Here is an 18,079-nt window from a genome sequence, read left to right on the forward strand (position 1 = left end):
CAGGTAGTATAACCCCCAACGGGAGGGGTATAGCCTCAGGGGGTCAGTTGTAGAGGGTGGTGGTTGTGGTGGTGCAGTGAGAGTGGTAATAAGACTCCGAGTCGGGCTGTGCAGTTCAGGGTTTTACTTACTGCTTTTGTGTTGGTCACTCCGGCCTTGAGTGACCACCCGAGCCGTGCTGCGTCCACCAGGTCCTGGACTCGGCCAACCCCCAGGTGATTCTGGAGCGTGGTCCTGAGCTCCCTTTCTGACTTGTCCTTCTCTCTGGCCTTCCCCACCAGGGATCCACCTAAGTCCGGCTCCCTCGGGCCTCTTGTTGGTAAAACCCTTGTCTCTGGGTTCCCTGACCCTATTCTTGGTTTGCCTTCCGGGTGGATTTAGTGGGTGGTCGTGGCAGATCCTGCCCACGACCTCCGGTCTCTGGCTAAGGATTAGGGCCCTCCACCAGCTTGGGATCCGGTACCCTTGTGCCAACTCTTCACCCTCTGGTCTAATTTTGGGTTCTTGGAGTTCCCTCTTCTCCCCCTCTGGGTCCTTCTTTCTCCTCTCTCTCTCTCTTGGCCTTGGAGCTGGCTGAGCTGCTCTGCTTCTCTGACTCAACTCTGACAGACTGACCCTGATCTAAGATGGTTCCCACCTTATATACTCCCTCTATGTGTGAGCTCAGGTGACCAGCACCCAATGAGCTCCTAGCATTACCCAGACTGCTCCCCCTATCTGCCCCTACACTACTGGGATGTTCCACCCCCCTCCCACTCCAGCCAGGGACAGACACTGTCGTACCTGCATATTTCTCTAGTGGGAGTACCATTGGTCTGTCCCCCGGAAATGGGATGTATGTAGTGCATGCAGCCTACTGAGCTCAGTTCCACACTCCATCCTTACCCGGGAGTGGAATACCACACCTCTGGCTTGAGGTGTAATACCCCTGTAGCAGCCGAATCCTCAGGGTGCTACATATACCTCCATGTTTGTCACCCAGTCATGGCTTTCATCCAGCCAGGTTTCCGTAATACCCACCACATCATATTCTGTGACCGACATAAGAGTCTCCAGCTCAGCCATTTTGTTTGTGGGACTTCTTGCATTTACCAGCAAACATTTAATACCATTAGCACATTTGTTACTCCTACTCAGCTCCCTACTTTCCTTGTGTATCCCAGCCCCCCCCCTATATCCTCTATAACCCCTACTGTCCCACTCTCTCTGTCTACTCTATCCCCTTATTAGCACAAATACCCCCCCTCCCCCAGATCCTAGTTTAAAAGCTCCTCCATCTATCTGACCATTTTTTACCCCAGCATAGCTGCACCCTCCCCATTGAGCTGCATCCCATCCTTACTGTAGAGCCTGTAGCCAACAGCAAAGTCGGCCCAGTTCTCCATGAACCCAAACCCTTCCTGCACCAGTTTCTGAGCCACTTATTTATCTACCTAAGCTCTCGCTGTCTATCTAGTGACGCTCGTGGCACCAACAGTATTTCTGAAATCATTTTTAAAGACCTTCCACCTCCCTCTAACTTTGTCATTGGTACCAATGTGTACCATGACCGCTGGGCTCTCCCCAGCCCCACCCAGCAATCTGTCTATTGGATCCACAATATGTCGAACCCAAGCTCCCGACAGACAACACACTGTTTGGCATTCACGGTCTCGGCGGCAGATGACCCTGTCTGTCCGCCTAATTATAGAGTCCCCTACCACCAACATCTGTCTGGCCTTTGCTGCACTCCTATTTCCGTGCTTCCTTCAGCAGTCGTCTTCCTGGTTACTAGGAGTAACCTTCTGCAGCAGTAATCCCAGCCCTGGGCTAGCATTCCTAATATCAGCCAAGCAGGCATATTTACTAGGTTGTGCCAGATCAGCACTGGACTCCCTGGCACTTTTCCCTCTACCCCTTCTTCTAACTGTTACCCAGCTACCTACATCTGGGTCCTGATCTTTCCCACCTCCACCCTCCTCCATATCACTGGCCCCAGCCAGCACAAGCTCAGTGAACTCTAAACTCCTCTCCAGGTTTGCAATGCTCCTGAGTGTTGCTAGCTGCACATTAAGATCCAGTATCTGGGATTCCAAACATGTAATTCGCTGACATCGCTGACATATTCACCCTCAAATGGCTGTTCAAGGCATGCATAGATCCCACAAGACGCACACCTGGTAACATTGTCCATGGAGCACATATTAAATGGGGATAAACAATCAGGTCAAATCAGAAAAACTAATAGAAGGTTAGTAAGGAAAACACCAAACTATGGTTGTGTAAGCTATGATATTGCGTTTAACTATGTACTTATCTGCCCCTCTGTACTTATGCCTCCTCTGGGACGCTCAATCAGCCTCTGCACACTCGGTAGCCTCGCTGTCAGTTTTGCAGTCAGCCCAGCGCAGCAAGTAATCACACTTTAAAAAAAATGCAAAACTTTTGGTTGCCACTGTATATGATATATTTGGCGGCTGCGACCAATCAGCGATATTGCCGCCAAATTTAAACACCGCTTTGCTGATTGGTCGCGCTCGCCGGTCGCGACCAATCAGCGATTTTGGCGCCAAATTTAAACAACGCTCTGCTGATTGCGCCCGGTCAGCCGCATACATATTCTAGAATACCCGATACGTTAGAATTGGGCCACCATCTAGTATGCAAGAGTCAATTAAAATGACACAGAAAGTCGTACCAGCACTTCTCAAGGCAGACGTTCGTTGTTCACTGTTCTTATTAAATCTTATGGAGGTTTTATCAAATCTCTAATACTTAAAGGGAACCTGTCACATCCTAGTTGCTATCTACACTGCCCCCATTGCTTTATTAGTGATGCAGAGTGCATCACTAATAAGCTTTTTTCATTAAAATCGGTGGTATTATAAGGATTTTATAACATTATATATACTTTGTCCTACCTGCTTGTATTCAGTCATAGAGGTGTGATTCTCTCATTCAGTCACTGCTGGCGCCGCCCGTGTATTTGTAAACTGCTCCCGGCAAGGTTGTGTCTAGATCGGAGGTGATTTTTTTGAGGCCCTCACTCCAGCAACTCCGATCTAGTGTCCTCAGCAGTGAAGCATCTAGATCGGAGGCTAAAGTGAGGAGCACAAAAAATCACCTCCGATCTAGACACAACCTTGCCTGGAGCAGTATTCAAATATATGGGTGGTGCCAGCAGTGACTGAATGAGAGAATCACACCCCTATGACTGAATACGAGCAGGTAGGACAAAGTGTATATAATGCTATAAAATCATTATACTACCACCGATTTTAATGAAAAAAGCTTATTAGTGATGCACATTGCATCACTAACAACGCTATAGGGGCAGTGTACATAGCAACTAGGACATGACAGGTTCCCTTTAATCAGAGCTGCACTAAATTGGTCTAAAAAATTTTAGAGTGTCATTATCTGCTTGAGTATTGTAATTTGGTTGCATATGGTTCTATTATTTTGGTCCGTTTTCCTTTTCTATTGCTTAGTTGTATCTGTTATGGAGGCACTCATGTTACTTTTATGGGGGCATTCTTACATTACAATGTTAATTCAAGTCCCTTTAAGTAGGAGCTCCACATCCAACATTTGACATTTATAAGCTCAGTGTTTTCTTATTTGGCATAGGGTCATTTGGGTCTCCTCAAACTACAGGTCCTGGGTAAAAAACCTACCTGTGTGTTCTCTGTGGTTATGACCCTGATTATATCTTCAGTAAACATTTCTAAATAATTATTAATTTGCCCGGATGGCACATTATATATTTTTTAGACAAGGGACTACATAAGAAATCATTCCAAAGAAAACTTATATTTCATATTGTTTCGAATCATCTTACAGACAGCAAAGTTCAAAAACCTCAAAGTGCAGAAATAATGCATGATAAACTATTACATTTAGCAGGTACTAAGTGTTTTATCTTGTTTTCTCCTGAAAGAATGCAGTTACTTATATCTTCTCTACAATGGCACCTGCAAGGCTACCTGCCCTAATGGCTACTACGAGGATCTGGATGCTGGAAGATGTGTTTCCTGTCACATCAGCTGTGAGACATGCTCAGGGACATCAGACGATGATTGTGAGACCTGTCCTTCTGCTAACCCAAAGCTGTACCAGGGGAAGTGTCTGACTGGCTGTCCTCCGGCAACCTTTTATAACTATGCGCTCAGTGAGTGCCAAGGTACGGCAACGTTTTCTATTTCTATAACACCAACTTATGTAGTCTGATTGCAGTGACTCCAAGATGGTTCTTCCCACGTCTTAGTCCTACCTGGAAGATTTCATTCAGACATCAATTTTGTACGTACGAGTTCTATCCAATTTATTCCTACACGAAACTGGTAAATATTACAGTCTGTGGAGCTGTTCACATTTTGTGTATTTTTGTGAACTGAATGGTAGGCTCAAAATTACGGAGACCTGTACGATTTTGATCCGAGTCACTGATCAAACTCGCCAATACAAGTCTGTGTGACGGGAAAAATAAGATAGGACTCAGATGCCAACCGTGTGCTTTTTGTTTTTTACAGACTGTTTCATAGCAGAAACTTGAGAAATCCCAATTATTTTTTTTACTCATACAAGAAAAACTGATGAAACTCCGGTGATAAAAACTGACACTGACCAAACTGATGAAAATCTGATAAAAAAAACACTGTTGAAACTCGGACCGTTTTTTTGGCGTACGAGAAAAATCACTGAATTCTGAATGAGCCCAACGTCAGTGAGAAAACCCTCCTTCTCCAGGCCCTCTGAAAGGACAGAGATTTACTTAATTATTTAAATCAATATTTATTTATTTTTATTTTACTCGATTATATAGCGACATAAATTTCCACAGCACTTTAAAGACATTATCATCACTGTCCCCAGAAAGGCTTAAATCGACTTGTTTTTGAAACATGTTCTTGTATCAGCAACCAAATACTGTATGTATTTTTCCATCAGGGACGAATAAGACAGATCAGATCCTCCATGGTAATTTTAGACTATGAGGTTAAATATTTAGTGCTTTTGGTTTCAATATAAAAACATAATACTTGGAATCAGTGGGGTAGTGTGTGGGAGCCACAGGAGTGGTTGCTTCGGGTGCCAAATTGTGAGGAGGTTCCTCCATGGTCAAAATGATCTAAGTTGGCAGAACCAACTCCTATGGAATCTTCATCTTCACTGAGTGGCCGAAAAGCGCTACTTCTGCTAATGCATGTATAACTCCTACAGAGAAAATGGAGTCATAGATCCACCAAATATGATGAACAATAAAGTGTATTGTGCTTCTCTGGTATTTCTTATGATACAATTTACTGACCATACGATTGTCAGCCTTTGCACTATATATTAACCCCTATCCATGCTGCCCTTCCTTATGAGATGTATTTTGACCATGTCTGCTGTTCATCTGAATCTTCACTTCTGATTTTATAACTTTATCGCCATTATTTTTAGATGTGAGTAGTTCTGCCCTCAATGGCGAGCTTAAACAAAATCAGATGAACACATAAAAAATAGACTTTATAAGAGGCACCATTAGAAAAATAAATATGGCTCAAACCAAAATGGCACAAAACACTAAAAACATACATAATAGACACAAATGCAATAATTAATTGGGCCCTATGTATATCTTCCTAAATGGGGTGAAGCTGAGCTTCACATATTCATTCTTTTACATATTTTCCCATCATGTCCACTGGTTGACAGTCCTATTTTTCTATGTTAGTAGAGGGAAACAAGAAGGATACATTACTTATGCATTCTGTGCAGGTTCTAAAATGACTGATTTAAAGTCTAGAATAAGATATAAAATCAATGAAAAATATGATTCAGAAAATGATGTTCTTTATGCATTCCTATGGCTGGCATCATCATCATTTCTATGTCAAATACAAGTCATTTCTATGAATTACATTGTGTCATTGAAATGCATAAAGAAAGTGACTTACACTTCACCCATAAGATCCTGTATGATCCAGACAATAAAATTACCTGATATAACTAAAGAACTAAAGGAGCCGGTAATTCAGTTGTAAAGCAATGGATAAGAAACTTAATGCCACTTCCAGCAGAGTACATGGCCAGAAGATTGCCCAAGTGCATTGTCCATGTATATGGGCCCTTTGCAGTCCAATACTTCATTATAATATATCTTTAGGTATATGTAACAGAAGCTGTTTGCTGCTTTGGAGGTGGAAGTGGCACCTTTACATCTGAGTCCTTGTCTGCGTTGCACCAGTGGTACATCCGCTGCGGTACTTTTATTAACTTGATGTACATTAGTAACAGGGCAGAAGTCAAAAACATTTTCTGAGAGTTTGCCTTCAATTTCTAAGCAGGCACTTATTTATCAAGTTAAGTGTGCCACAAATCACTCTAAAAACTGTCTTTAATGATTTACACCATAATTATGATGTGTTTTAGACACTTTTTATAAGTGGTTAGAACTGTCAGGAAAGAGGCATGGCACAATGCGCCCAAAGAGTGACACACATTTGTGGCACAATTTAAGCCTACTAATAGATGGTGTAAAGTTATACTTAGACAATCTAAAAATTAGATTTATCAAACAGCATGAGCCATTTTGATACATTTTGCTCATTTTAAGACTGTCTAGTATAAGTTTGCACTAAGAATTAGACAGTATTGATAAATATGCCCCAAAATCTTATTCGATAATAAAACTTCTCATATAGAAGAAATGTGACCGATTTCAGTTTTTCCATTGCTGCTAATTAGAGATGAGCGAATAAATTTGAGTGGAATTGAATTCTACAAAATTAGGATTCAGCAAAATGCAGATGTTTTTGTTGTTCGCTTCCATGCGGATACATCAATCTGCTGGCCACCATTTTTTAGAACTGTAAAGGGTTATCAAAAGGTTAAAAAACAAATATTCCTGATACTCATCTAACTGTCCATCTGTCTGGCCCCTCTGCTCCTCACCATCATTTGTCCGGTCCTAGTCACATCTTCTGATCCCCGCCACTTGTGCAGAAATCCTCAGGTCTCTCACACTCAGCCAGGACTTCTGGCTCTGATGAGTCCTGAAAGGGTTCTGCACGCAAGATCACGACGCTCGTGATATCATGATATTGTGATCTTTTGCATGCTTGTGCAGAATTGTGCCCTGTCAGAGTTGGAAGTTCTGGCTGAGTGTGAGAGGCCTTGGGATTTCAGCACAAAGGGCAAGGATCTGAAGATACGATGAGGAATGGATAGGTGACGGAGGACCAGAGGGGCCGGAGAGGTGGACAGTTAGGTGAGTATAATGATTATTTGTTTTTTGACAGTGAACAGCGCAGGGGCAAGAGATGTGAACAGTAAGTTGTGCATAAGGATTTCCTTTATTTTTTATTTATTATGTTTATTATGCTCTGGGGAATTGAGAGACCCCAGAGCATAATAAGGGACATACAATTTGCAGAGAACATCTTATCTGCCAGTAGAATTTCCTAGGACCGTAGATGGGAACAGGCAAATTAGAATTTTGCCTGATCCGCTCATCTCTGCTGCTAATACAAACTTGCATAGAAACACATTCTGCTAGTTATTGGCACCTGTGCCATATGTCTGGTTGTCTTGGTACAGAAAACATGAATGGGTGGAGAGGAATGTTATTCAGAATAGAACAAAATGTGTGCTGGAGCAAATCTAAGCTGGCACTGGCAACATAATAAATAAAATTAACAAGATTGTGCTCTGCAGCATCCTATGAATGACTCAGCAGACACAAATCAGAAAATGAGGTCTTAACACAGAAATTTGCAGTTCCTATATGTCCTTGAAGAAACTTTCCTTCATAAACTTTCAAGGTCCTAGCATTCATGTGAATCACACTGATCGACCTTACAAGCAGGGACATAACTACAATAAGTGCAGGGGCTGCACCCGGGCCCTGGACCCTAAGGGGCCCAAAAGGTTACTTTAGCTTATATAAAAAGACCAATACTATTAAAGACTTGTAGTAATTGGTGGCCATGTTGGGAGCTTTTACGTTGGGGCCCATAAGCTTCAAGTTGCGCCACTGCTTACAAAGGCCGTGATAGTCATTTATACAAGTGAATAGCACATAAAACAGGATGTCCTAACTTGTCAAGTTAACACCTATCCACAGGAATGTTTATAACTTACTGATTGCAGGTGGACTGACGGCTGGAACCCCCACCTATATGGAGAACTGTTGATGGGTGGTAACTTGATGAGCTCGAACAAGCTCTTTAAGGATACTGACAATTTGTCTTGAACTTCACAATGAAGGTGATGCAAACTCTCTATTAGGCCGTGTATTTTGCCCATTTGGGCAAAATTAGTGTGTTTTTCTGCAGGTGACTGCATCAAAATTTGCAATCTGCTCTGATTTTTGCAGCATTTTTTTATGTTTTCCCCTCTTCTGATAGATTTTTTGGTGCAGACTTGATGCTGCATTTTTTAAAAAAATGCATTTTAGTGCAGAAATTCTGAGTTTCTGCATTTTTTACATGTCATTTTCAGGCTCGAAAAATAAAGCCTATAAGGAAAGAAAGCTCACCAAAAAACACACAGTCCAACAGCATCGTAAAAGCACAGTGGGAATGGGTTTTCATGAAATGACATCCACTTTGTTTAAACAGCTGATGAGAATTGTCTTTTAAATAGAAATGACAGAATATATAAATAACATAGAGCACTTGGTAAACACTGTTTTTGATAAAAAAAAGCATAAAATCCATCCCACCGCATCAAGGTGTACCCAAATCAAGATGGTCCCATACTGTCTCTAATATTAAAACCTTACCATGTGTCAAATATGACCTCAACATGAATAAGGGCAGAGCAGGACCGAGGCCCGACTGTGGACACCCAGTCATTGGATAACTATATAAATTTAAAGCCCAGCAAAAAGAAAAAGAGGCCACGCCCTTGTTTGTACTTAGAAGAAGAAAGAAAAAACGAGAAAAATGAGCAGGAGTATAAGTTGGTATGTATGCAATATATAGGAGAATATTCACACTGGCCATTAAAGCGCACCTGTCAGCAGGATTGTGCTCAGTAAACTACATACACTGTCAGGTGGGTAACATTACACTGATTAATATGATACCTTGGTTGATGAAATCTTTCCTGTGGTTCTTGTGTAATGTTTACTTTCAGTTTGGAGATAATGATATGCCCGTTCTCCGGGGCGGCCTGTGGTGGGAGCTCTATCTTGTGCTCTGCTTACATATTCATCTGTATGCTCTTATGACAGCTCACTAACCTGCCTCCTATTTTACATAATGCATCTAGTAGTGTGGGTCTAGGTAAAATAGGAGGCAGGTCAGTGGTTATTTGACCAAGTCAGTTTAAGAAAACCTGTCTTGGGCTTTTATTTTTGGAGAGATCTGTAGGTTGGTAGTGGGACGGATTTTTCCCTCCAGTCTGGGTCTAACAAGTAGGCCCATGGCCAATGTTTTAATTTAAACCTGCAGTTAAGGTTTGGGTGTGTCAGTATTGTGTTTGGATTCACATGTAGCAGAGCTGAAGGTGCTGTGGACATATGCCCGGCTGTGTGAGCCTAACACAGGCCAGAGCTAGCGATGTGGGCAACCACGATAGCACTCGAGAACCTTATGTACAATAGGTGCTAGTGCCAGCGGCAATGGACTTTATATAGCTTTTCCCGGCTGCGATCCGGAGGTGAGCAAGTTCATGTGTGCAGTATTTGGACAATAAAGGACGTTTGATATAACTCGCCTGGATCACTGTGTAAGGTGGCTAATGGTCGCATAGTCGATGGGAGGTATATGTCACAGATATGGCTGGCCTCTGTGATGTAACCCGGAGTTTTTCTGTAGTGCATGTAAGCACTAAGAGGATCGTTTGGTGCACCTGGGACCGGGTTATGGGTAATTTAGAGAGATGGGCAGGTCTACCTACCCACATACCTCACCTCTGGGTGTGGTTAAGAGCCTATAAAATGGAGGCTGTTGTTTGGCACATGGTCTGTGTGTTTGGAGGGAGAAGGCCTCATGTGTATGTTTTTCTCCAGACCGAGTCAGGATACTGGACACTACCCCAGCCTGTGTGCCACACAGGATTAATTAGCACTATAAGGATATACAGATTCCTTATAAAAACCTTTTCAGTATGAAGTGACCGCGGGCAAGGCCACGCATTGATATCCATGATCTGGATCAGCAAGATCCCCACACACAGACTCTACCTTGATAACCGTATCTTTACTTGTATACATTTTTAACACAGCAGAACACAATAATGACAACCGTAAATGTTCACAGCAATAACGTGTACTTATAAGCTGACCCTCACTGTCCCTACTCACACGTTACCAGTCCTTTACTCCAGAAGGATGTGTCCCCCATCGCAGGCCTGTCTGTCTTTGTAGGAAGGTGTCCCTGCCGAAGAAAACAGGAACAGCAGACTTCGCTGAAAGGAAGGAATACTTCGGTCTCTCGCCAGAGGTCCCGCTTACAGTCTCTCTGATTCGGGTAGTAGCTCTTTTAGATTCCCTTATGTGGTTCACACTCCAGTAGCGGGGAGTGTAACAGCTGGGGAAAACTCTGAGGATAAGGTGTCAGATAACAGAAACCACGTTGAGAGTATCCTCTACGGCACACACGAGGACCTGCACACCGTCCTGGTTCTTTTCACAGACCACCTCAGACTCTTCGCGCTCTTTTTTTCTTTCACTTTGCTCACGTGACTCTCCAGGGAGGGACACAGGAGACTCAGTCTTTTTCTCTGTCATCACATCCTGCGCAGGTGCAACCTCTGGCCACAAGGTGGCAACACCATCCTGCGTTATCATTTCTGTCACAGGCTCTATCTCAATTATCACAGAACAGCCAGAGCCTGCCAGCTCACTACACGCCCCCCCGCTCAAAGGTTGGCAGTCCCTGCCAACGACCGGCTCCAGGGCGGCGATGGCTGTGGATGTTACAGGGGGCGGCTGGGAAGAGGGCCACACATATTGGTCTCTGTAGGACTGTCCTGGAGGTACCCCTGCAGTGGTCCTCGTTGTCCGCTTAACGGGTTGGATCCCCTCTCTCTGATCAGTCACCCCACTCTCTTTCCCAGTCGACATGTCAGTAGAGGAGGTAATCGGTTCAAGTGCGTCAGTCAGACGGACAGGGGTAGGCATGCATTCAATCTCTACATCCCCGGGGTCAGTGTCTCCGACAGTATTAGTGATATCCATCTCTCTAGGTATCACAGTAGGGGAGTCAGGCTGGGAGCGACAGGGGCGCAACATATTACGGTGCAAAGTACGGATGCAGCCGCTGTCTTCGCCCTGCACTCGATAGACGGGGCCACCGGGGTACAGGTGTCCAATTACTCGATAGACTTCGGTCTCCCACTTGGGCCGGAGTTTCCCTTGCGGTTTCTTTATACGGACTAGGACCAGTTGACCTACATTCAGTGAGTCCTCTTGTACCGGAAGTGGGTCAGCGTGCACTTGATCCTGGATTTGTCGGCCTACTAGCCGGTAGACAGTCTCCATTCTCTGGCGGTGTGTTTGTAGCCAGGAAGGATAGGTACCACAGGTATCCTCTTCGGAGTTAGACAGTTGCAACTCATGGATGTCTTTGCCTGGACGGCCAAAGAGAAGGGTGTATGGGGTGTATCCGGTGACGGAATGGACCTGATTATTATAGGCCCACAGCAGTTCTGGGAGGAATCGAGGCCAGTCGGGCTTTTTATCTTCAGCCAGTGTCCAGATCAGTTGTAAGAGGGTCCGGTTAAAGCGTTCACACGCGCCATTCCCTTGTGGATGGTAAGGGGTGGTCCTGGACTTCTTGATTCCATACATCCGTTGGAGTTCCTCAATGACTCGCCCTTCGAAACAAGCCCCCTGATCAGAGTGCAGCCGCTCCGGACATCCGTAGACCCGAACGAACTGTTGACAGATGGCCTGTGCAGCTGATTCGGCAGTCTGATCCTTGGTAGCAACAGCGACGGCGAATTTCGTGAAGTGGTCCACCATCACCAGACAGTACTGGTAGCCACTATTCGCTGTTCCGATCAACAGATAGTCCACCATCAACAGCTCGAGGGGCCTCGACGTCCTAATAGTCTGGACGGGTGCACGCTGCTCAGCGGACTTGTGGAATTCACAGGTACGGCATTCTTGACAGACGTTTTCAACCAGCTTACGGAGCCCCGGACAAAAAATGAACTGTTGGGTCCACCGGAGGGTCTTGTCTATGCCAAAGTGGCCGTTCCTCCTGTGAGCTTCGCCCACCATCTCATGGACCAACTGCACCGGGACGACAATCTGCAAACACTCCTCCAGCATATGGGATAAAAGGGCCCTGCGATACAGGACTCCATCTTTCACGATCAGCCGATCCCATTGAGCAAGCAGAGTCAAGGCTCCGGTCGATAGTCGGGCTCTCACTTCGGAGGGCTGTTTCTCTTGTTTATTCACATACCGTTTCAGTAAGACGTGCTCGGGATCTCGATCTTGACGCTTGGCCCATTCTTGCTGGGACAGGGGAGATCCCACTATGGCTTCAATCCCTCTTACAGCATACTGGCGGCTATCTTCTATTTGCTTTGCGAGCCGGGCAAAGTCAGGCATCTCATCTTCCTCCAACTCTTCATCCCGGTCCCCCACCGGCGGGGATGATGTCACTCTAGACAGGCTGTCAGCATTCTGATTCTCTTTCCCCGCTCTGTATTTAATTTTGTACTGGAATCTAGAGAGCCTGGCCATCCAGCGCTGTTCCATTGCCCCTAGTTTGGCATTCTCTAGGTGGACGAGAGGATTGTTGTCCATCATGACCAGCACCTCCGCTCCTGTCAGATAGCCAGCAAATTTCTCCGTCATAGCCCAAGTCAGAGCCAAGAGTTCCAAGCGGAAGGAGCTGTAGTTGACGGGATTCTTTTCGGTGTCACGGAGAGACCTACTGGCATAGGCTATTACGCGTTCTTTATTATCTTGAACTTGAGAGAGGACCGCCCCTAGACCTTGAAGGCTGGTGTCGGTGTGCAACTGGAATGGTAATGTGTAATCTGCATACGCCAGAACAGGGGGTGATGTTAGAGCAGCCTTAAGTGCCTGAAAGGATTTTTCTTGGTCAGGCCCCCAACTGATGCGTTTTCCTCTGGGACTGTTCGCGGTCCCTCGGAGAACCTCATGCAGTGGTTCAGCAAGCCGAGCAAAGTCCTTGACAAACCGACGGTAGTAGCCTGCCAGCCCCAGAAAAGCGCGGACTTCTTTGACGGTAGTTGGCTGCGGCCACTCTTGAACGGCTGCTATCTTCTCCGGAGAGGGCTGGACACCTTCGGCCGACATCCAGTGACCCAAGTAGTCGATTTCCTGCTGGAACAGACGGCACTTGCTGGGCTTCAACTTCAAGCCGTGTCCCCTCAAGCGCTGGAACACTTGGCCAAGCTTGTGAAGATGATCCTCAAAGGTGGCGGAGTATACCACGATGTCGTCAAGGTATATCAGCGTAAACTCAAAGTTGAAGTCTCCCAGACAGCATTCCATCAGTCTCTGAAAGGTCCCTGGTGCATTATTCAAACCGAACAGCATCCGGTCGAACTCATACAGGCCCATGGGAAGGATGAAGGCGGTCTTTTCCCTGTCCTTCTCACTCATTGGAACCTGCCAATATCCACTGGCCAGGTCTAGGGACGAAAAATATTTGGCCTTCTTCAGGGCGGTCAGTGACTCTTCGATCCGGGGAAGTGGATATGAGTCCCGGATAGTGCAAGCGTTCAGCCTACAGTAGTCTACGCAAAATCTCAGGGAACCATCTTTCTTTTTGACTATCACCACGGGTGCAGCCCACGGGCTCTGGCTTTCACGTACCACTCCGGCGTGTAGCATGGATTCCAATAGCCTTTTCACCTCCTGGTATTGTTGAGGTGGTATCTGCCGGTACCTCTCGCGGATAGGGGGGGTATTGCCCGTGGGTATCTCGTGCTGGATACTGGTGGTACACCCAAAGTCTGTGTCATGCTTTGCAAAGGAGTCTTGGTGTTCCTGTAGGAGTTCCTCCACTTGAGACACTTCTTGTTTGGCGTATTGAGACGTGTCTAGCTGTACTTTTTCCCGTAGTTTTCAGTGTCATCTGCGGTGTTGTTTAGCCTGACAGGGACTCTCCCGTTCCTCACGACGGCCAGAGTGCGAGCAACTAGTGGGTTTAGCTTACCCCCACTTGGGGTCCTCGGCTCGATCAACACTTCAACCCCCTCAAGTTGTCGGTGGGTGTTAAGGGGTAAGGAAATGACTGTCTCTTTTTCAGCGGGCAAAGTAATCCGGGTACGGCGTGGCACCGTAATGGCGGCTAGGGGTAGTTGTTCCTCTGCCATCTGTTGAAGTCCAACGGTCCGGATTGCGCGCTGGAACGCCAGACGAGTCGGCTTATGTTCGGTGACTTTCTGCCAGTATTTGGGTCCTTTTCTTGTCAACAGCATAAGATCCAGGTCTTTCAAGATGTTCATTCCAACTATCACTGGGGTCTCGGAGCCGAAACCCTCCTTGACGATGACGATCCCTCATTTCCCTAAGTCCTGTCCGCAGGCCTTTGTGTCCATCCAAGCAACTCCGGTCACTGGAATGGGTAGATTATTAGCCGCAATAATCTTAATGGTGGTGTCTGGGTCATAAGCAGTTCTTGGTTTGAGGTAATTTTCGTAAAACTGTTCAGAGATCGTGGTCACTTGTGACCCAGTGTCCATCAGTCCCTGTACGGCAATTCCTTCCAGGACAACTTCAAGTGTCGGGCTACTCGAGGCAAGAGCACTCCGCCGTCGGCTCTGTTTTTCCACACCCCTCTCTTTGGCCTCCCCTGCAGCGCGAGCCTCAGCTGCAGGGGTGTCTAGTTTAACGGCGGCCATTGTGGTGAGGCCCGGCGTGGTAGCTCTGCTTGTGGATATGGCTGGGGTTCCATTCGCTGGTCTGATCGAAATTCCCTTCGCTGGGGTGACTGAGGGTTTGTTCGTTGGTGCGACGGAGGTTTTTGCGGAGGGAAGTGTTGAGGACAACGATTTGCCCTATGGCGAGGATCACCGCATGACCAACACTGTCCCACGGGACGGCTAGGCTGTCTTCGCTGGTCTCCCTGTCGGTCTAATGTTAACTGTAATATCTGTTTCTGTAAGTCTGCTACCATCTGTTTCAGGTCTTCCGTGTCACTGTTCGGATTTTTAATGTCAGATATGGATCTGCACGCAGCACCTTGAATCCCCACATCCATGACGGGTCTCCTTGAACGTTCTATGGCTTCCTGTTTGACTTCAGCAAAAGTAAGAGTCGGCATCATCCGGATCAAGTCCTGTAACGTGCGGTTAAGATACTGGTCTCTCAGTCCTATTACAAATTGGTCTCTCAGTACCAGGTCACGAGGAGCCATATCAGCTAGTTGTTCCCCTTTTCCACAGGCTTGTTCAAGGAGTACCTGAAGGGCGTTCGCATATTGGGGAATATCCTCCCATTCAAGCTGCGTCCGTCTAAAGAACAAGTGTCGCAGTGTTCCCGGGTATGTGGTCGGCCCATAGGTGTTCTCCAGCACCCGCACCAAATCATCCACTGTACGCTGGCCCCTGACCGTCTCCAGTCTGACTGTCGTCCATGCCTCCCCCTCTAGCGTCAGTACCGCCATTTCTGCCAAGGTCTTAGGGTCAATATTATACATTTCTCCCAGTATCCGGACTTGTTCCGCCCACTCTGGTACAGGGTAGTTTCGTCCGCCAAATTTCCTGACCTGATTCACAATAGACACCGGCGGGGCTTTCTGACTGTACACGTGGCCTGGGTGGGAATCTTGCTGGTCACAGATCCTGCCGACTACGCCAGATGAAGTGACCGCGGGCAAGGCCGCGCATTGATATCCATGATCTGGACCAGCAACATCCCCACACACAGACTCTACCTTGATAACCGTATATTTGCTTGTATACATTTTTAACACAGCAGAACACAATAAATGACAACCGTAAATGTTCACAGCAATAACGTGCACTTATAAGCTGACCCTCACTGTCCCTACTCACACGTTACCAGTCCTTTACTCCAGAAGGATGTGTCCCCCGTCGCAGGCCTGTCTGTCTCGCCAGAGGTCCCGCTTACAGTCTCTCTGATTCGGGTAGTAGCTCTTGTAGATTCCCTTATGTGGTTCACACTCCAGTAGCGGGGAGTGTAACAGCTGAATCCTTCAGCAGTGCGGAAGCTGGGGAAAACTCTGAGGATAAGGTGTCAGATAACAGAAACCACATTGAGAGTATCCTCTACGGCACACACGAGGACCTGCACACCGTCCTGGTTCTTTTCACAGACCACCTCAGACTCTTCGCGCGCTTTTTTTCTTTCACTTTGCTCACGTGACTCTCCAGGGAGGGACACAGGAGACTCAGTCTTTTTCTCTGTCATCACATCCTGCGCAGGTGCAACCTCTGGCCACAAGGTGGCAACACCATCCTGCGTTATCATTTCTGTCACAGGCTCTATCTCAATTATGCCAGCTCACTACAAGTATATCAAGAAAAAGTCATAATATGACCGTCATATAGTAATCAATTATCTATAATTCTTTATTAAACACAGCAAGCAAAGACAATAAAAAAATATTGCCCCTAAAAATACCAATTAAAAACAATGGGTATGCAGTGTGGTATGCAGATAGAATTATGACATACAGGTAAGTATATACAGTACAGACCAAAAGTTTGGACACCTTTCTCATTTAAAGATTTTTCTGTATTTTCATGACTATGAAAATTGTACATTCACACTGAAGGCATCAAAACTATGAATTAACACATGTGGAATTACATACTTAGCAAAAAAGTGTGAAACAACTGAAAATATGTCTTATATTCTAGGTTCTTCAAAGTAGCCATCTTTTGCTTTGATGACTGCTTTGAACACTCTTGGCATTCTCTTGATGAGCTTCAAGAGGTAGTCACCGGAAATGGTTTTCACTTCACAGGTGTGCCCTGTCAGGTTTAATAAGTGGGATTTCTTGCCTTATAAATGGGGTTGGGAGCATCAGTTGTGTTGTGCAGAAGTCTGGTGGATACAGAGCTGATAGTCCTACTGAATAGACTGTTAGAATTTGTATTATGGCAAGAAAAAAGCAGCTAAGTAAAGAAAATGAGTGGCCATCATTACTTTAAGAAATGAAGGTGAATCAGTGCGAAAAATTGGGAAAACTTTGAAAGTGTCCCCAAGTGCAGTTGCAAAAACCATCAAGCGCTACAAAGAAACTGGCTCACATGAGGACCACCCCAGGAAAGGAAGACCAAGAGTCACCTCTGCTTCTGAGGATAAGTTTATCCGAGTCACCAGCCTCAGAAATCGCAGGTTAACAGCAGCTCAGACCAGGTCAATGCCACACAGAGTTCTAGCAGCAGACACATCTCTACAATAACTGTTAAGAGGAGACTTTGAGCAGCAGGCCTTCATGGTAAAATAGCTGCTAGGAAACCACTGCTAACTACAGGCAACAAGCAGAAGAGACTTGTTTGGGCTAAAGAACACAAGGAATGGACATTAGACCAGTGGAAATCTGTGCTTTGGTCTGATGAGTCCAAATTTGAGATCTTTGGTTCCAACCACCATGTCTTTGTGCGACGCAGAAAAGGTGAACAGATGGACTCTACATGCCTGGTTCCCACCGTGAAGCATGGAGGAGGAGGTGTGATGGTGTGGGGGTGCTTTGCTGGTGATACTGTTGGGGATTTATTCAAAATTGAAGGCATACTGAACCAGCATGGCTACCACAGCATCTTACAGCGGCATGCTATTCCATCCGGTTTGCGTTTAGCTGGACCATCATTTATTTTTCAACAGGACAATGACCCCAAACACACCTCCAGGCTGTGTAAGGGCTATTTGACCAAGAAGGAGAGTGATGGGGTGCTACGCCAGATGACCTGGCCTCCACAGTCACCAGACGTGAACCCAATCGAGATGGTTTGGGGTGAGCTGGACCGCAGAGTGAAGGCAAAAGGGCTAACCAGTGCTAAGCATCTCTGGGAACTCCTTCAAGATTGTTGGAAGACCATTTCAGGTGACTACCTCTTGAAGCTCATCAAGAGAATGCCAAGAGTGTGCAAAGCAGTCATCAAAGCAAAAGGTGGCTACTTTGAAGAACCTAGAATATAAGAC

The 18,079-nt window shown here is 45.9% G+C and overlaps 1 protein-coding gene across 1 annotated transcript in view; it reads left to right on the forward strand.

Annotated features, from left to right (window-relative positions):
* Positions 1-18,079, forward strand: part of LOC141166337 (cysteine repeat modular protein 2-like) — a 316,073-nt gene that overhangs the window by 183,730 nt on the left and 114,264 nt on the right. Inside the window, exon 10 of the mRNA XM_073652918.1 lies at positions 3,920-4,162. Coding sequence (XP_073509019.1) covers positions 3,920-4,162 — 243 coding nt within the window. The remainder of the gene's footprint in view (positions 1-3,919; positions 4,163-18,079) is intronic.

This window comes from Phyllobates terribilis, unplaced genomic scaffold (genome assembly GCF_046119375.1).
Source record: "Phyllobates terribilis strain yellow unplaced genomic scaffold, ASM4611937v1 Scaffold_11__3_contigs__length_659146591, whole genome shotgun sequence".
In the NCBI taxonomy this organism is placed as follows: Eukaryota; Metazoa; Chordata; class Amphibia; order Anura; family Dendrobatidae; genus Phyllobates; species Phyllobates terribilis.